The sequence below is a fragment of the Pecten maximus genome, chromosome 18 (assembly GCF_902652985.1).
Source record: "Pecten maximus chromosome 18, xPecMax1.1, whole genome shotgun sequence".
NCBI lineage: Eukaryota > Metazoa > Mollusca > Bivalvia > Pectinida > Pectinidae > Pecten > Pecten maximus.
Window position 1 is genome coordinate 14254758 of NC_047032.1, and position 21124 is coordinate 14275881.

At 33.8% G+C, this 21124-nt stretch overlaps 2 protein-coding genes and 1 non-coding gene across 11 annotated transcripts in view; 1 reads left to right on the top strand and 2 right to left on the bottom strand.

Moving 5' to 3' along the window:
- The window catches only part of LOC117316654, a 28298-nt gene extending 16610 nt beyond the window's left edge, over positions 1–11688 (top strand). For 2 of the 3 annotated variants that reach the window (XM_033871355.1, XM_033871354.1), the window contains exons 5-13: positions 150–343; positions 2056–2103; positions 2820–2852; positions 6524–6568; positions 7306–7359; positions 8126–8176; positions 9326–9445; positions 10201–10320; positions 10646–11688. In XM_033871355.1, the coding sequence (XP_033727246.1) occupies positions 150–343; positions 2056–2103; positions 2820–2852; positions 6524–6568; positions 7306–7359; positions 8126–8176; positions 9326–9445; positions 10201–10320; positions 10646–10934 (954 nt within the window). In that variant the 3' untranslated portion in view covers positions 10935–11688. The remainder of the gene's footprint in view (positions 1–149; positions 344–2055; positions 2104–2819; positions 2853–6523; positions 6569–7305; positions 7360–8125; positions 8177–9325; positions 9446–10200; positions 10321–10645) is intronic. The other variant, XM_033871356.1, reaches the window with a different exon arrangement.
- Trnat-cgu lies at positions 2951–3023 on the bottom strand. The gene has a single exon. It is a non-coding gene; the product is annotated as a tRNA-Thr (tRNA).
- Positions 11689–15393: 3705 nt separating the features above from the next.
- Positions 15394–21124, bottom strand: part of LOC117316433 (myb-like protein X) — a 42798-nt gene continuing 37067 nt past the window's right edge. For 5 of the 7 annotated variants that reach the window (XM_033871006.1, XM_033871007.1, XM_033871001.1 and 2 more), the window contains 4 exons: positions 20552–20602; positions 18272–18414; positions 17559–17690; positions 15394–17176 (listed from right to left, as the gene is read on the bottom strand). In XM_033871006.1, the coding sequence (XP_033726897.1) occupies positions 16879–17176; positions 17559–17690; positions 18272–18414; positions 20552–20602 (624 nt within the window). In that variant the 3' untranslated portion in view covers positions 15394–16878. The remainder of the gene's footprint in view (positions 17177–17558; positions 17691–18271; positions 18415–20551; positions 20603–21124) is intronic. The other 2 variants (XM_033871008.1, XM_033871004.1) reach the window with 1 other exon arrangement.

Here is a 21124-nt window from a genome sequence, read left to right on the forward strand (position 1 = left end):
CTTATGCTAAACTGACTAAATTCTGTCTAGGAATACCTCTCTGATGCTTATCCGACGTGTTTCATTAGCATGATTCCCTCTGATAAATAAACTATCGAGTTCCTTCCCTCGTCGATGATTAACTATGATTGTATCCCTCCCGGATCCAGTTTGACGACTCCCTCATTGATGTTTCTACTCGGAAAACCACATTGAGGCTGGTTGATCCCCTGGAGGATTTCAACATGGCCAAAGAGATCCTCCCAAAGTTACGCGACAGCAGACCGTCCACAAAGAACTCTAATTTCCGGTCAAGTCAAAGAGGAAGTCGACCACCCACCAACGATTCGGCCGATAGACAGAGGTCAGTGTTGAACTAGTCAAGGACGATTATCAAATAGCCATTTCTGTTTTTCAGCAGGTCAAACTTTAGACTCAACCTAAGCGTTGGTTATTAAACTTGTGTGTGAGTCGTGTGGGGGAGGGATTTTGTTTTCTATTCGATATTTGCATAACATGTTGTTAATATTGGGATAATGTTTGGAATGTCGTGCCGGTGTCTTTGATATTTTTTATCTAATATGAACATGTTTTTTTCTGGTTTTAAGGTGATTTTTAAGTGCCATTTTGTATAGTGAAATGTACTTGTTCATTTTTTTTTTTTTTTTGCCTAAAACTTGATCAAAATTAATCTAGAAACGTCATATTTAAGGAGTGTACCTCATTTTGACTGCTTAAAGGGTAGTATGCCTGCAGTTGGCAACGGACATTCCCTACCGTATACGCAGTCAAAATGAGGTACAACCCTTATGTTAACATAAAACAAATATAGTACGAAGAAAATGAAATTAAGGATGTGTTACGACATTGGTAACTACTGAAAAAGGGAGAGATGTAAATATTTAGTGATGAATAATCCTTTTGTGATATATAGACAGTGACGATTTAACCTAACTATCGGGTGTTGGACTGTAAGCCTACACATTGATATTTTTCTCACTTCATCACATGAAGAGAAATTACCATCAAACGCGCCCATTCATTTAAATTTTAGATTTAAAAAAGATAAATCGTGAATTAAGTTTGAAATACGTGACATGAGTGATGACGCAATGATATTACGATTTAGTTACGCTACATGAAATGGATTTACTGCGCAAATTTCAACGCATTGACGTTTTATTATAAAGGTGCATGGGGGATGTAAAAATAATATTTTATTTTTATCCAACATATGATTGTACAAAAAAACACACAAGATAAAACCATCTTTCAATTCCAATTAACAGTTAGATTGAGTAGAGCCAAAATAAAGGGAATTTAATCAAACAGTTGTTTCGTCGTTCAAGGACTCATCGGTGATGCTAACTGTCTGTAGTGTGGGTACTATATGTATATAAGCGAATCAGGAAATAGGCCAAAAGAAATATGAATATTTGGATGGGGTGGTGGTAAAGCCAATTATTACAAATTCAAAATTGGTTTTCCAAAGACCGTCAAGTACATTTGCATATTCGGAACCGTGTGATTATTTAAATGAATTAAAGCATGGCATTAGGGTTATGGTAAAAATATGAAATAATTTAAATGCATATGAAAGGTGAAGGTTAAATGTCTATTGTATCCTGATATGCATAATTGAAGTGACATTTACAAATGGAATATGATTGGTGAGTAATTTATAAATTAAACCCTTGACAAAATGGCACTTTCTTAGAAGTTGTTCAAAATGTTTCAACTTAACGAGTTAAATAAATTCAAATATCTAAAATTCCAAATTTACGAAAATAGAAAGAAAATTTGTTTGATATGAAGATAATATTGAAATATATCACGGAATGATTGAAATTGCATTTTCATAATTGAAAAACACTTAGATAAGTGAGTGAATTTAGAGAACTAAATTATCGTTAAGTTGAACAAATTTTTATCACACCTTGGTGATGGTTTATAGAATTGGTAATAAACAGATGATCGTCAATCAAAATAAATTCTTCTATGTGATACACTTAAATGGATCAAGGGCAGTGTGTATGTGTGTTAATTGAATCAATGCATAATTATTACTTTTTCTAGGATTTGGGAAAACATCAATTTGAAATTGCCGAAGGTGTCTCCAGAAAGGTACATTTAATGTTATTACCGAGTAATGGATGTATTCCTTGTAGATAGACAGTAGTTAGAAAAAGGTAGATATACCCTAATGAAGTCATTTTATTGTTTGTTTGCTATATACCTAATACGACTAGCAATGTATTGTCATTTGGTGAACGCTGGTAAAGGCTGGTTAAAGGGAGATAACTCCTCGGTGATGGGTTCGGTTTACGGGTGTATGAACAAAATAATACTGGAAACGTCCACATTTTCGCGGCAATCATATTTTCGCGCGGGAAGCTTTGTGCTATCTTATTATTGCGTTAATAACATTTCATATTTATTATTTTTGATAGTAATTAAAAAGATACGATAATTCAATCAATGCGCCTATCTTCAATTTTTTTTGCGCCACAATTAGGGCGCACTGAAAAAGTACCTTTACTGTATGTACTCTATGTGTAGTCATTAGATTTTTCAAAGCTGAAAGTGTATTAAATTTATTTCGAAAAAACTATTTGTTATTATTAAATCACTTGAAATACCGTCTTTACAGTTTTTACATGGTAACGCTATTTACTGTATCGACAACAATGGCCACTTTGCTTTAGGGAAGTTTTTATACGCCCTTTTACTGGAGACGTTCATCACAGAAAAAATAAAAATCCAAGATATTAATACCAATACTGCAATAGATAGTATTAACATTTTAACTCTTTGCTTGAACACTTGGTATACTATTTCAGAGGAAGAGACACCGCTAGAACCGCACAAAACGGGTAAGTTGACTCAAGGGGCATAACTCTAATGGCACAACTAGGGATTATTTATTTAGTAAAAATAGAATGCTTCATCACTGGATTAAAAAGAAGTCTCATGCCCCCAGTGAGAGTCGAACTCACGACCCCTGGTTTACGAGACCAGTGCTCTAACCACTGAGCTATAGGGGCTTGTGAACGTGTTATGAAGTCACTAACATTTAAAATTGGTGTTGTTTAAATAACAAAAAGGAAAAAAAAAAAAGTTTTTTTTAAACATAAAAAAAACATCGTTATTTTACATGAACTCTATTCATATATATATATATATCGGGGGGGATGACTGCGTCTGTTGCCTAATCCTTTGTGCTAGCATCAGCACAGTAAAATCAAAGTGTTTTTTTTTCAAAAATTTTATTTTGATTTCTATATTTACATACTTTATATAAATCCCTTAGGAATATTGTACTGTTGAGATATTTTTGTAATAACTTATTGTTTTAAAGTTTTCGATTTTATTTGCATTTGCTTTTAAATTGGAAATTTATACCTAAATTCTATTTTAGAGGAAAAATAATTGTATCTATATCTAAAAAGGGACGAAAAAAATCCTCACAATATTAGTTTAAACATATTTTATTGACATATAGTAATGACAAAGGGATTAGTCAGCAAGTTTTTCCAACTTATAAACGACTTCTCCCATTATAATAACAAAATAATAAACAATAGAGGGGGGGGGGGGGGGAGGGGGGGGAAGGAGGAGGAGATACGTACATATAAAGTTAAATGACTGCATCGGGAAAGATCACGACATATAAATGTTTGGAATGAATTCAAATATACTTAATCGATTAGAAGAAAAAACATTTTTATATTATATGGATAAATGGAGCATTTTGGATTAAGTTTTTTTATTATAGGAAAATAGTATGAAAAGAAGGGGGGGGGTGGGGGGGGGGGGGGGGGGGATAGGAAGTGATGATTAGTCGAATCTTCCCGACCTACTCAAGAAGTTTTGCACAACTTTGGCGATTTTTATATTGTCAGTTGAGGAGATATTCGTGTCACCATTGCAAAGTATATTTACATTAACAGGACCGTACCAGGTTAAGTCAGCAATAAGAGTTCCTCTTAAGTTGTTATACAGGGGACAGTTAAGGAAAAAATGATAGGAATCTTCACAGGGATGTCCACATTGACAAGTAGGTGAATCAACGAGATTGGCTCTAAAAAGATCATAGCTTAGTGCACTTGCTCGATTTCTTATTCTGTTGTGTAGAATATTTAGTTTTCGAGGACCATAACTGATAAAATGCTTGTCATATATATTGTTTACTGTCATAGATTTTTTTAATTTAGATTTGAAGGAACTTAGGGTAGGCGAGTTTCTGATAGTGTTATGTAAGTCATTCCAAAGTTTTGAAGTAGAAGGAAAGAAGGAGTTATTTGATAGTTGTAGACGAAAGTGTTGTTCCCTAAATAAATCTGCATTTCGTAAATTATAAGGAGCTATGTTGCCAATATACATTGGTAGTAGGTCGATAAGAAAAGTAGGTTCCAGATTATTTACTATAGAATAGAATAAGGAAAGTTTTCGAGCATCTCTTCTCTTCGAAAGGGGTAACCAACCGGTTTCCAGATATAAGAACTCTTTTTTTTGTGAATATGGGCAGCCCTGTGACTATTCTTGCGGCCTCTAGATTTATCTTTTCTAATAACAATGAGTTTGTTGTACCGCAGTTGTCCCATACTTCACATGCATATTCAAGTAATGGTCGTATATAGGTAAGGTACATTTTTTCTAATGTGTTCCTGTTTAAGATAAGTTTTAATTTACGGAGGGTGGCTATATATTTAGTTACTTTATTGACTATAGATTCTACATGTACGTTCCACTTACAATCATCAGAAAGAATGACTCCTAGGTGTTTATGGTGGTTTGTTATTTTAATCGGGGTATTGTCGAATGTAAAGGACGGAACAAAAGGAAGTTGTCTAGTTGATATTACGAGGGCCTCGGTTTTATTAGGATTAAAGGACATAAGCCATTCATTGGACCAAATTTCAAGTTTTAATAAGTCCCGTTTAGCCTCCGTCTCAATAAGGTTGAGGTCATATGACGCGTAGGATAGAGAAGTATCGTCAGCGAAAAGCCTAGATAGAGATGAAAGATTACAGGAAATATCATTTATGTATAGTAGAAAGAAAAGTGGACCAATAACTGACCCTTGGGGGACACCAGCATTTATAGGCTTAAGAGAGGAAAGTGAATCATTGATAAATACAGCTTGTTTTCTTTTTGAAAGATAACTAGCCACCCAACGAAGAAGAGGTCCAGAGATACCATAATTGTCGAGTTTATGTAAGAGGCCTTTGTGCCACACGCGGTCAAATACCTTAGAAAAATCACAAAAAATTAAGATAGAATGTTCATAATTTTCTAAGGAAGAAATGACTGAATGATATATTTCAATAAGTTGATGTGTTGTGGAGTGATTTGGTAGGAATCCAGACTGATACTTATAAATAAGGTCGTTTTCGATTAAAAAATTGTAGATATGCTTATATACTACACGCTCAAAAAGTTTACCTATACAACTTAGCAGCGAGATAGGTCTGTAATTGGAGACAATGCTTGCATCATTGGCCTTAAATATAGGCATGACATGAGCAATTTTCCAGCTCTCAGGAAATATACACGATGACAAAGAATAATTTAATATAAAAGAAAGTGGTATAGAGATTTCACTTGAGAGTAATTGTAGCATTCTGTGGCTAATACCGTCAGGACCTGACGCTTTTTTAACATCTAGAATTTTTATAATGTCTTCAACTTCACTGGAAACTATATGTATTTCTGATAAAATAGAATCTGTCCTATTTTCAAAAAAAAGGTAATTCTTTATCTATGACATTTTCTGACTGGGTACACACAGAGCTAAAATAATTATTCAACAGTTCACATTTCCTATTGTTGTCATATATAATTTCATTTGTAGTACTATCAAGTAGGGGAGATATATCTGTGTTTTTTTTTTACCTCTGATAAGGTTTCCCAGAAGTTTCCAATACACTTTTGGGTTGTTATTACTATTGTCTATAACTGTGTTAATGTTTTCATAAAATATTTCTTTAGCCCTCTTTATCATATTATTTACTTTATTCCTCATATGTTTGTATTTATTCTTATTGGACTCTGAATTATTATTAAACATTATTTTTTTAAGTCTGTCTCTTTTCCTTATATTACGTCTAACCATTCCATTCATCCACGGTTTATCACTGTCGCGTACTAGTATTTCTTTGGATGGTATACATTTATCAATAGCATCATGGAATTTGTCAGTAAAGAAATTACACATTTCATTAACATTTGAAAGATTGGTAAAAGTGTTTTATGTGTTTTTGTGTTTTATCAATCTGCACAAACTAGTTTCACTTGAAACCATAATATTTTAAGGTTCCATTAAAGTGCAAAAATTTTAGCATACTATCAAAACATTCGACGAAAAAAGGACTCCCAAGTAACGAAGGAACAAAATACATGTGCAATGTACTAATAAGATTAATATTTCTGCCTGTGACATCTTAGAATCATGTATATGGATGGTACCAAATGTATCAATTATCAAAGATTATTTAGAAATTGAAATATATTCTATAACTTTTTGATTGATGTTCCTTCACAGTGAAGAGGAAAACCAAGGTCAAGTCAGACGACCCCAGTCTTACAGGTAGGGGAACCTTTGTCTCGTCTCGTCTCATCAATCTAAGTAGAAATCCATTGATGATCCTATTTGTTTGTTATCATAAATGTTATAAGTGTGAATTCCCAAATAACTTTCCCCGATTGCTTGTTTTACAATCTATATCCCATCCATTTCCCCATTAATGACTAAATTATAACAGTAATAAAGACGGGTTACTTGCTCTTTTTCGGACACTTTTTTATGAAAAAGAAATATAAGTGATATATTTAAGATTGTCCTACAATAGAATTTAGTGATAAAAAATATCCACACTCTGCTCTAGATGTATATCACTGTTTTTAGAACCTTACTACCAGTTCGAAGATTACACATGTAAACATTAGTTAGTGTCACGTGATCTTTACGATCGAGCCTGCTTTAAAGTATCAAACTTGTACAATTTAACAATGTGTTTTCAATGAATAGCCGCATATCTGTCGTTGCTCCATCAAACGAATGCAAGAAGAAAACGATTTCGATAGCGTTTAGAGGTTGTTTTTTTTGGGGGGTGGGGGGGGGGGGGGGGGGGGGGGGGGGGGGGGCTTCTATTGGACCGGTTGTAATTTGTGTTAACAGAGAGAGAATAAAGAACGCGGTATATGTCAGTGATGATCGGATCTGATGTTGACACAGGATCCCATCTTTAACTCCCTCCATATAACCTCACATTTCTCCTCTGTTTCACCTTTTCCCTAACCATCACCACACCTGTTCTTTTGTAGCCAACTAACGGAAGAAAACATAAAAGAGGCAAATACACAACAAGAGAATAAAAAGTAAGTATATTTCAACCACCGGTTAAACCTAACCATAACACAACCTACATAACCACTACCCAACCTACATAACCACCATGCGTCTTTCATAACCACCACCTATCACACAAAACCACCATTCATCTTATATAAACATACCAATCCTACATAGCCACCATTCATCCTAAACAACAACCACCCATCCATCATAGCACACCCATCCTACGTAGCTGTCATCCATCCTACACAACCACTAAGCATCCTTCATAACCACCACCTATCTCTCTCAAAGATCATCTTTCCCACAAAGCAGCCATTCATCCTACATGTATATAAACAATACTAATCCTGCATAGCCACGACCCATCCTAAACAGCGACCACCCATCCTAAACAGCGACCACCCACCCTACATAACCACAACCCATCTTACAACACCACCATCCACCCTACACAACCAACAACAGACCCTTACAACCACCACCCACCCTACATAGCCACAACCCATCTTACATAACCGCCATCCATCCTACACAACCAACAACAGACCCTTACAACCACCATCCACCCTACATAACCACAACCCATCTTACAACACCGCCATCCATCCTACACAACCAACAACATACCCTTACAACCACCACCCACCCTACATAACCACAACCCATCTTACATAACCGCCATCCATCCTACACAACCAATAATAGACCCTTACAACCACCACCCATCCTACATAGCCACGACTCAAGGGGATATAATTCGAATTGTTTTCGTTGGTTTCTTTGTAGGGACCCAGAAACAAAAGTCAAGCTGCCAAGAAATCTATCAGCGAATTCAAAGTAAGTGAAATATCAATCAAACAGTTTCGGCAATGAAACTAAGCCCGTGAAAAGGGAATAATTGTCGACAAAAGGATCACGCTTCACTTTCAAATTCACTTTCCTTGTGCGATATGATGTCAGATATGTTCGAAGCTCGTTGAAATGATTGGTGGTTCCGCAGTCACCACCCTCGATTACATTTTGAGAGATCTTGACATGTCATGGCTTTGATCTTGATTGACATGGAGAATGTTGTCAATAAAACTGAACACTCTTTCCCTTCCAGAACATCTATTCCTATCATCACTAGTATTTTACCAGGGATATGCGCCCTGCAGGTAGGGCGTACGAATTGTACCTGCTGCCCCCATTGCATGATCGAAAGAGGCGACTAAATTTGGGATCTTATCTTTTCTATTCTTTCTGAACAACTTTCTTCTTCCTAATGTCTCCCTTTACAATGCCTCACTTTTCGCCTTTAGTTGAGCGTTCGCCGCTGTGAGGAAGGCTTTGGGTTCTGTCCCCTAGCCGAGACATACCACAGTCTTTAAAAATGGTAGTTGCAACTCCTGCTTAGCGCTCAGCATATTGGGAGTGGGACAACTGGTTGGCCCGTTGTCAGTATAATGTGACCGGGTGGGGTGTGCTGCTGGGTGTCTTCGGCAGTATGCTTCAGTGAGGTAGCACTATAAATCGGCAAAAGTTCCGGCCTATCACAAGGAGACTTAAAACGATCATACCGCAGTCTCCCAAAACACACATACGCACTCCCCACACGCATGCATGTCACACTCACGGGAGGCCGTCCTTAAATGACCTTAGCTGTTAATAGGACGTTAAACAAAATAAACCAAACCAAACCAAAATGTGAATGTGTATATTGTTCTTCTTTAATATTGATTTTGGATTAAAAACTCCTGTACTTGTCGATTTTTTCTTTTATCAATTGCAATCGTCATTTCGCACTACCAATTACCGATGTATTATCCACTTCGAAACCATCAATATTCAAACAAGTACTATCCATATTGTGTACATATGGCAATTTGTTTTATTTGGAAATTTTCTGACAAATTCTTATTCTTCTATGTTGAACTATCTATAAGTAATGGTTAAAGGCTTAGTTCTAATTGATAAACTGATATAATTTGACTCTTCACACAACAGAAGACGAGAAAGAAGTCCATACCGAACGGCTTATAACGAGGCTGCCCTTCGGACCTCGGTCTCACAGCATCAAAGTAGGCATGCGCATAGACAGAAATCCTCGAAGACATATTCATCAAGGTAGGTGTCGAAAATGACATGCTTTCATTTATTTATCTCTACAGCGTGTTCAATGTTGTCAGAAAGGTTTGTTATATCCGATTTTTTTAAATCATAAACTTTTCTGAGTTCCTTCTGCCAAACTATTACAATGATCGAGGACCGATGGGGCCGTGAGATAGAATTGAATCAACTACGTAAATGATATCCGAATCATTGACAAACATTTCCGAATAGGTTGCGAATCGTTGCCAGAATTCGAGTGGTTTCCGTATGGTTGACGAAAAATTTCCTAATAGTTTCCGATTTTTCGTAACCGGAAATTATAATCAAATAATAGAATGTGAAAGATAAACTTATAACATTCATATTGTACCATAAGGACATATGGCAGGAAGAAAGTGCTGGGGGAAAAGTGCGAGTATAAACAAAATCCGACATTGATAAAATCAGAATAACAATGCGATGTTTTCCTTCTCGCATAAAACAAAAACAAAACTGAAAAAAACTGAATAAAAAGAAAAATAGGGACTGTTACTTGTTGAGTTTTATTCAGTAGTACTCAACAAAGAACTTAATAGAGCCGATGTTGAAATGGATAATTAAATTAATCCTATATATTGCATTTTATAACGAAAAGGATTTAATATTTTGTCTATTTCATTAACTATTACAAGACTTTCTAAATCTTTGGTCAGGTATCAGAATTAAACTAAATCAACTAAATTAGGTTTTATAGTGCAGTGTTCATAGAAGGTAATTATTATATTTTTCAGGACGAGTTATTCTCCAGAGAGAGGGAGAATTCTACTTCCGGAGATTCATAAAGTAGAATTTGATGTCGTAAATGATAATGCTACAAAGGAATTCCCCTACAGCGGGGTACCCACTTTCAGGTAAACCGTTTTATTTATGTGGCAATATAAATATTGACCAATCAATGCAATTCCATAATCATAACATTCAATAAGCATAATATTTTAATTCTCCTCCAATCTTATACACCAAATAAATCAATTATTTTGTCCACAGTTTATAAAATGAACATATGCTATTTAAATAACAGTTATAGTTAAACACTAACAATTCATACATATATAACAATATTATCCTGTTAAAAAAGGTTGAAAAAAAAAAATCTCATCAATTCAAATTGTGGGAAAAGGTGCGTAACTCCTGCCTTAAGTTTAATCAAGTATTAACTCCCCTGTTTTTTCGCAGAGAGAAGATGCATCGGCAGTATGACATAGACGCCCCAAAACGAGTTGACGAAGACTACAAGAAAACAAAGAAAGATTTCTACTTAATGAAACTACACAAATTATCGGAAGTCCATCCATCAAATAGATCGGGCATGCGCAAAGCATATTTTGCATACCTTCAAAATAACCCCGGGTCGAAAAAGGCAGTGAAGGATTGCGTCAATCAGCTTGTATCAGATGAACCCCATTTAAAAAGTACAACTCCAAGAACCTCGTCGACTTCCCCTGTTCGGACCGGTGCAAACTAAACAGCCTATTAACGGTGAATATCAAGCAGCCTACTGCATGTTAGTGGTAAATAAATAGGCGGACACCTTACATTTTGGAAGGGAGTTATAAGGATCTTCCTTTTCTCCACTTTTGCAGCATCCAACTTTGGCAGATTACCATAAAACATTTACTTCCCGAAGATATCGGCATTAACGTAGGAAAAATAACTAGTAAGTTATCCCAAACCGCAGTAAACACGCCCAAAAAATGACACTGTTTACAAACTCAACAGAGTTGTAGGATTCATCTCAACTGGAATCTTAAAAGTGTACAAATTGTCTGTTTATCAGAAATGAACTAAGATATTTGCAATTACTGGTAGGAAGTTGGGTTTCAAATCTAAGATCCAATTAAAACATGTGAAATAAAAATAGAAACACATGCATGCATTTCTTCTAAAGACATTAAATTGTAACATTGTGTTTATGCATCAAGTTGTTATGTTCTATATTGAAGAATATAAGAGTACTTAAATTTTAAATTTTAAATTTTTGACTCATTCGAATATTTATTGTTACTTTACGTGAAGTGAAAAACAAATCGCAAGATTTAACACGATGGTATGATTTTATTAACCACTAGGCTCATCTATAAAACTACGAAATATTATTCTCGAAATACATTAGGTGCATACGTTATTTTTCTTGCAGTGATGTCATATTTGATTAACTTTGTGTTAAATAGTTAATTTGTTAGTCAAGCATTTTTTTCCGTGTATGATATTATGTTGCATCCATGCATAAGTAGTATTAAGTGTCTTCAAATAACCGTTGTAGACAAGCATGTTACATTGAAATTTTTTTCCATGTACCCGTTTCCATTGTTTGACCCCATATTCAAATCTTTAGTATCATGACCATAAACTTTAAACATAGAAACAGTTTTTTTATATGGCAGCCGCGATATCCTCCTTTGAACAGTAATATTGACGTTTTGTAAAAATAAAATCTGATTCTTTAGTCACAACAACTGTGCTCTTGTGTTAATAATATTACTTTATCCTACTACCCATGCGAAGGATTTCATGCGGTCCATACTATGTTCAAATAAGAAACAGAGTCCGTTGATAAACGTAATGCATATACAGTGTTTTCTACCAGAACACGTTTGATTTACGCTGAATGAAATCCACGATTCGAATATTAAATAATGTGATCTGGCGGTTTTTCTGTTGGGATTACCTTGACTTCGTACGTATGGCACAAACAAAATGTCATGATTTAAGTCATGTGATCCTGGCGGTTGCCATATGTTTCTCCTTAATAAACATGTTTGTCCTGTTTTCCTGTGTAGTGAAGAAGGGATAGCTAACTTGGTGTTTGTTCATAGCTTTATATCCCCGCGAGTATGACCAGCTGAACAGTAACCTTAGTTTCCATTCATTGATGACTTGATATATTATGGTTATTTTGCACTTCTCATACAGATTTATTGCATAAATAATGTTTCATTGTGCATTCAGATATACACACGGGGGAGCAAAACTATTTTTCTTCTAGAACATAAGATGTCTCGATTAAAAACGTACTTGTCATTATTACTGTCATTGTCGCTACTTTTTTCTCCGTTTTTTTTTTTTTTTTTTTAATTTTACTATTCGTACCTCACTGTTTAATTTTCTTTGGTGTGGATGTTGAAATAGGTGTATACTAGTCAATGTATTTGTTAACTTAAAAATTTGTTAACCGCGGTTTAATTCCAAAACAGCCTTTAAATACTATTTTAAACAATCATGGATACTATAGATGCTTTATTTTTTAATATTGTACGTAAACATTAGTGGAAGTAGAGAAGTATTCTTATTTATTTATTTGATGGTAACATGTAAGTGAAGAATACTTTTATTTATTGTAAATTACTTATATATCGCGAATACTTTATTTCGCAAATTTTCCTTTTCAGACATATTCGCGAACACATGATTTCGCGAACGCTGATCTAGAAATGACTTTTTGAATTTGTGAACGACGAGCTATAAGAGACATGGATTTTGTAAGACACTTTTTATATCGTTAACCAATAGTTTGACTACCGTCCAAATATGTCATTTGGTACAAATAATCGAGAAAGATTTTTACGCGATTGACTGTCCTCCAATAGTAACGCGAAAAAAAAATCTCACGTGAAGTGATTGACAGTAGTGAATTATATCACTTAATCATGACGATTCAATTTGAACGTAAATACAATTTTTAGTTTATGCATATGTTTAAAAGAAAAAAAATGCAAGTAATAATATATGTAAAACCATTTTTGTTAGTCAGGTAGTAAATATATGAAAAAAAAAACATTAAAAAAATTACACGGCTGTTAATATAGTAAGTGTATTCAATGGCCCGCATTATTTCATTAGGTACATCGTTCTTGTCATTTTGACGTCTGCGAATATAAAGTTTTTGAAAAAAATGTATATTGTTAATTCTTTACATTGACATATCATCATATCGCAAGCAACACTAAAATATATCGGGAAAATTCGCGAAATAAAGAACCTACGAAATTGGATAGTATATCAGTATCCGTTTTTATGCTATCATATGTGTTACCATTGTCATCTCCGTGTTATATTTGTATGTGTATATATATATATATGAAGTGTATAATATGTAGATAGCAAATTAAACTATAGTGAATCATTATGTAAATATCATCAGTAAATTAAATTATGAAGTGAATTGTCTTGGTCTTTGTTTTTTTATCGTAAAAGCAATACGGAATAGTTGAATATTATTTTTCGCGGTCCTCGTTGTTGATATGAAACTTAAAAAATGAATACAACAAATTAACTTAAAATGTGAAGCTTATAATTGTCTGTATTGATTATCGAAGTTTAACAAGAACATATGAAATACATGATTTTTTTATATTGTTAACACTTCCTAATTGTCCTGTCTATGTCGCTCCAATCTTTAGTTAGCTATTATATCTTACGGAGATACATAATAAAATACACAGGCAAAATTCCACATTGTGAAATTTTTTCGTGAATTTTATGTGAAAAGTTTCATGTGAATTTCACTTTTTGCCCTTTCACGTGAATTTCACATGAAGTTTACGTGAAGGACTTTTTCTTGTGTACTTGTTTGATATAGATATAGGATATGATTTTGATCGACAAAATTCTCCGATTAAAAACCTCTTAAAACCCTTTTTCACGACATAAATACATGTATTATTCAGTAGTGCTTCGATTTTCAACGGTAAATCAATGTTTGATCGCAATTGCATTACATTTAATTTTTGAGGGCAGAACAGGTTTTGATATCGTCTATGATAGAGCATGAACATGAAATCTCGCGAATATTAAAACCCATGATTATCTACACTGTACATTGCTGGAACGTCATTGTCTCAGACACAATTCAAGTGAAATCTTGATAGTGTAGTCACGATCTCAAAATATTAACGAATTGTAAGATTTTACGAAGTTCGAAATTATCGAGAATATCGAAAGAAGAACCTCCCGAATGATCGCAACAATAGGTTATTGTATAAAGTAATATATGAAATATATGTAAATATTTGATATAATGTACATTATGAAATATATGTAAATATTTGATATAATGTACATTATGAAATATATGTATCCAAATGTGTAGGCAAATCCATTCTTCTCCATATGGCTAATACTTTATAGGCTAATAATGGGGGCGTAGAAGTTTGATTCAAGGATGTGGGGCTTCCTGACCCAACGGTTGCTAGTTCGAGTCCCGGCACGGGCGCTGTGTTGTATCCTTGAACAACATACTTTAACCTGTTGTATTTAAGTCGACTAAATTAAGCATTGATGTCATCATTTTTTTTTTTTTTAGTTTCATCGGGGTATGAAACAAATTTTGTTTGCAAACTGTATGAATCCGCGTAGCGGATTCTTACAGAAGTTTGCAAACAAAATTTGTTTCATACCCCGATGAAACTAAAAAATAATTGACAAAAACGCTTATAATTAATTTTTGAAAATGATTTTCTAATCTAAAACATGTTTTATGTATAATTTTACTGTTTTTAAATGCGATTCTTTTTCTCAAATCAATACGCAACGTCAATTGTCGTATTGTGACGTCACATTTTTCGCGCCATTCTCGGAATTTCTTTCATAGAAGAATGAAAAGAATTTTTCGACCAATCACATATGAGTATTTACCACGAAAACAAAGAAAAGATAATTATCTGTAAATGAGTGCGTAGCAGAGTAGTGCAAGAAATGACATGTGTAAGCTGTTGGCACTGAAATGGTGACTCCGGCTGTTTTTTCCTCCAGAAGTTGAGAAAGACATTGGCTGGTTGCTAAAGGCGAAATAACCACGGATGATAATTTGTGAACCACTTTGGGCGGCTTTGTTGTTGTGATAAAGCGGTATATTAAACTCCAAACCAATATCGATCATTAATTATTAGTAATCAATAAGCTTAATGAAACAAGACACGATTAAATATATAGAATAGAAAAAAGTTTATTTCATCTGTATTCTACAACATTATGAACTCTATTCATTAGAATAGTCAAGTTCATGATCTTACTTTACACATTAAACAAATACTATCGGTTATCACAATCGCTTGGGCAGTCATCAATTTACACAATAAGTCATACATTCATATTTATCTGAAAACAATTTCATTCGCATAAAATCTTTCAGAATTTGAATTATGCTATATTCGAATCATACCACTTCTTTTAAGTAACTTAAGTTTAAAAAAAAAAACAATAAACAATATAGGATATTTTTGGGAAGGCCATATTAAATAACATACGGGTGTCAAATAGCACACAAACGATACCTAAATAGAGAAATGTCAACATTATATAAATTATTTTAAAAGTCTTGTAGATAGCTAACATATAGATCAATGATATCCGTTAGGGGAGAAAGGCACATTCTGTAGTGGGTATCGATACAATTCAATGTACACAAAGTGTTAAACAATTTAAATCACAATATACATAGACAACACATTTTTTTATCAAATGTCAATTTAGCACATTATTTAACTGAATCTGTAGAAAGTGAAAGAATAGCAGCATTAAAAAGAGACTTTGATGAATATAAAGATAAAAACAACAACAAACAAGCAAAAACCTAGCAACGATCTAAGCTGTTATCATTTCCCTCCTGTTTTAATAAAGATACAATATGCAGATATTTTTTTCTATTTTGTTTGTATGAGAAGGGCTAATTATGCACTTTAATATTGTATTCCTAATATAAACATACATTATGTATTTCTATAACTATCTTTTTCAATCGTATTTTTATCTTCTGATATACATGTAATGAGGGTGATTGTCCATATCTACTTATCTGAAACAAAAGCCTACAATTGCACATAGAAACTGACATTTAAGTAAAACGATTACGTTTTAAACGCAATACTTGTATTGTAACAGAACAATTTAATTGTCATTCAGAAAAAAATTATAACAATAAATTAATCATAAATTGACCTAGATACCCTTTATTCTATTCAAGATATACAGTCCTACAAGAGGAAGAAAAAGTTATTCTGAGGTTAAAGAATTTATTGTAGTGGAGTTATTCCCTTTCACAATATACTATAAATACAAAATACGACTTTTGGCATTTCATTCTAAACTTTATCGTTTGAAAATGTTACCGGACGGAATATTTCTCAGAGTTAAGGAAGTACCATAATAACATTGTAATACAAATATTAAATAGGTTTACGTCATGTTAAAGGATCACATTTTGAAGTTTAACAATTTTGTCTCAACCATATACAATCTAGAAACTTATCCGACGAAAACAGTTATAACGTCATATAAGTTCGTAACCATGACGTCATACAAATGTATATGTCCGCATTCACAGCCATGATGAATTCCCATACGTAATCAAACATGTCGTTACGAGTATTTCATGACGTCACCTGTCTGATCTACGTGAAGTTTAACATATCTCAAGTGCTTGCCACTGCTTGTTGATGGTGTGTCTCCTCCAGAGCGGGCGTTTCCTGTTCGTCCTGTTCATTTCCTTCGTCAGTATCCAAGGTTTTTACACAGTCCTTTACAGCCTTACGTGATCCGGGAGTGTTTTGGAGATATGCAAAATATGTCCTACGCATGTGCGGACGATTGAGCGGATGTATCTCGTCCAATTTGTGAAGATCCATTCTGTAGAAATCGTCCTTCGTTCGTTTATAATCCTTGTTGACCTTCTTCTTTGCGTTTGAGCTAAACCGGTCCTTCAGTTCCGTCCTGGTAACAAAACAATGCTAATTACACAAAATATACAGATATGTGTTTGCATAAAGATATGTCTTAACATCACTTAAAGCATATTTGAGTTATATATATTGTTTTCTACTGCACCGCATTGGATAATCCAGTACAACGTATGATACATATGAATAAAAATATATGAATAATATTATGATTAGAATATAACATACACATATGAATTACCAGATGATATATGTAAGTAATACATCAGTATGCTTAAATGATACTTATATGATGTTGAACATTAGTCTTGAGATAGATGTTTCAATAATTTGTAAAGGTACGATTATATTTCATTTTTTTAGCTATTTACTGAATCATTACACAGGCCATATTTTGTCTGCCATCACGTCATTACCTAAACTTAGCAACCTCGTTGTAAGGGAACTTCTTGGTGGCATTTTCCTTTCCAGAATTAAAATCAACAACTGGAAATTTAGGAAGTCTTGTGCTTCCTTCCTTTGGAGATGATTCTTTCTTTTTCTTTTGCCTAATGATAGTGATATTACAAACTTATTACACGACATTTGTTGACTTGGTTCAGAAAAAAATGTCACATTTATAGTTTTATTACCACGCATATACAATATACATAGTTGGTTACAAGCATATTTTCTCCAAATCTATCAAAGGTTTCCGCGTGCAATCTTATTGTCTTTAAAGTAAACATTTTTTATCATTTTGAGTAAGAATTAATTTCTGTATTCTCTGCTTTCATTCTCGAACTTTTATTAAAACATATTTTAACAATTTTGAACAATTTTTCTTTCATGTTTTTTTGCAGTTTTTCCTACTCTACACAAAAATGTTCTTTATATGCGGTATAGTAACTATAACGACAATCCGACTTAAAAATTTGTCAAAGTGAAAGTTATCACTCATTGATGTGAAAAAGTTATTGTATTCGGACAAATATGTATTTGGTTTGATTGAACAACTCGATATGTTAGCAAAACTTCTTCAGCATTTCTTTTTACAACCAATCAACTTATTTACAGAGACAAATTCAGAATCATCCTGAACTTCGATATCAAGCTTTTTAGATATGTATTATCATGACAGTGTACTTACGATTTAGGTTTGTCTCGGCCCTGTCCCTTTGGCTGTTCTAACTTAGGGAGTATGTTTTTGTCCATGCGAAGGTCAATCCAAGGGTCACACAGTCCAATAGCTGTACTTCTCGTGGTGTAACCTTGGTGAAAGTCATCCCCCTGCTGTAAATGAAATAATTACCTGCACTAATTCCAGTATTCGAAAGATCATAGACTGGACAAGGTATCTTATACAAGGTATATTTGCGCCGGTAAAAAGTTGATGGTAAGTTTTTGGGTAACAACCTTTCCTTTTTAACTTCTGAACTGTTTATCAGTTTAGACTCGTATTCTTCCTATTGTAAGGATTCAAGAAGGTACAACAAAAGAATGAGAAACGTAAGCTTTCTGCCTTTGACAATATAATCAAGGTAAAATATTTCATCAGCCGAGAGATTTATGTAGATAAGAGGTAAAATGGTTAGCCATAGCTAAATAGCCCACACTAAAGAACTTCGCTCATAACAACAAGCCAAACATGTCAGTCATAAGAAATGTTCTTGTTTTATATCACCCTTATAAATATAACGACATATTATGGAAACACTGCAAGAACAAGATTTCATTTCTGTCTTCAACTAAACAATCATTCCTGGGGTTAAAGGCATATTTCCTGTATGAACGGGATAAAAAAAATCGTGAAGAAAGTAAACTCATTGATACTGTAATTTCCCATGTAAGTAATACGTTCTATGAAATCTATTATTAATATCAATGAATGTCAGAATGCGTACAAAATTCAAGTTGTTTGATTATTGCTAAAAAATAACGTCATTATCCCGGATTTCCATTAAATATCCATTTCCATTTAATCCTGGCTGCAATAAAACAATAACATATTCCTCCACAATAATCGGATGGGGAAAGCTAAGTAAGTGGCGGTCAGATATCGGATTAGTGGTTGTGTGATAATTGGGGTTCTTTGCAGAGCTTTTTGGATTTTTTCCCCTGGCCATGCAAATTAGCATGTTTGTTTAGTATTGGTGATAAGGAAAGGAATGGTCAAATATATCCGTATAATGGTTACTGTGGACGAATATTACAGTTATTATACACTAAATTCTAAAATTGATTTTTATAATGATTTTGGAATTAAAAATCACTCAGTATATAAACTCAATAAAGGGTGTAACGCACAAAATATTGGGGATTATTGAGAAAGTAAATCCGAAAATTGAGACTCAACGTGATGAATTCACCTTGACAGTCTTGATGGAAGTCCAGTTAGTAAACGACTGTGCCACCTGACCACACATTCTCGAATTACAATAAAACCTTCATGACAAATATGCGTTATCAAAATAGATATTTTATGTATATGCATTCTAACAATGTCAAATAACAAGGAGTGTGTAAAATAAGTGGAATTCCTAAAGAAAAGACATTTCTAGTTTGAATAGAATCTCCAAAAGGTAGTACAGGATTAACTGCTCTAAATGTTAAGTATGAAATTGAAGATTATCGGATTTAAAAATAAAGTGGTGAAGGGAGACAAGTCTGGTCCCGATTTAGGTATAGGCAACATGATGTGGTGTGCTGGAAAAGGAAGGGCACAAAATCCAATATTAGTGAAGAGACATCGACAATTAATCAATAAAATGGGAAACAATAACTTAAGCGTGCACCATGAACTTTTCTCGTTACTTCGTGTGCATATAAATAGATATTCTGAAATAATTACAACATGCTACCTGTTAACTTGAATAACAATCATTTAATTCAATGCAAATACTGTGTAAGCTTCGACCTACTTCCTCGTTTTATATTAATTGCTCGAGAAAAAGCTTGTTAAACGTGGGTTTTTTTTAATCTGTATATGTTTTAATTACAGTAGAATTAAACAAAATTTAAAGTATATCTTTTACGATTAAAATGACCCAAACAAGTAATAATATCTTTTGGAAAGGAACACGTTTGCAGTAAGTGTACATATTTATGCGGTATCTAAGTTTAGCGATTTTTCGCTCGGATAACATCTTTAAACAAATTCATCATTTGAAGTTACGTTATCTTGTATTATTGTATCTTGTAACAAATGTTTTACAGATATTTATGACGTTGAAAATCCCAAATGCACCATTACATTAACATTGATCGGGAATATTTTAGTTCGCAAAACTATACACATTTACAGCATATCACGAAATCAGTCGAGATGAAGTTCATCGGTTAAAGCTGTAAGTTAGACAATCAACTGCAAACAAAATCACGACAAGCATTTCTAACAGACGGAGAAAGAAAAAGCAGGAACCCAGCTTACTGGAGGGCGGCCACGACTGACTGGCCTCTGTGGCTGGAGTTCTTCATCGGGCTACAAAGACAAGCAGGGTACATCACAACATACATCGCCGCCCACCAGAATTCCAAACAAATAACAAATGCCATCAATAATTGGCCTTGGAATGGATCCCAAGCATCGCCGGTCACCAAAAGCAAAACATGTGACTTTCGAAATAATTGTGAATTAAAATGTTATCCCCAAAATCCCGTTTAAGGATCACCAGGCACCAAAAAATGTAACTTTCGAAATGAAAGTGACGTCAATTTCGCTGAGCCTAAAATCCTGTTTAAGCATTTTCGGCTACCAGAAAGCAAACATTGTTGATTTTGGAAATACTTTTTTAAAAATATAATAATCAAATATATTATGTATCTGACCCCAAAATCCTGTTTGATATCATCAGTCACAAAAAGCGAAAATTTTATCAATTTATCAACTCTTTTGGCGCAATCCTTGAGTAAAAAAATCATAACTGTTTACCAATAAGCGGGATAATGCCAAGCATCGTGTAACATGCCCTTGGATTTATTTGCTTTAATATAATATATTTAG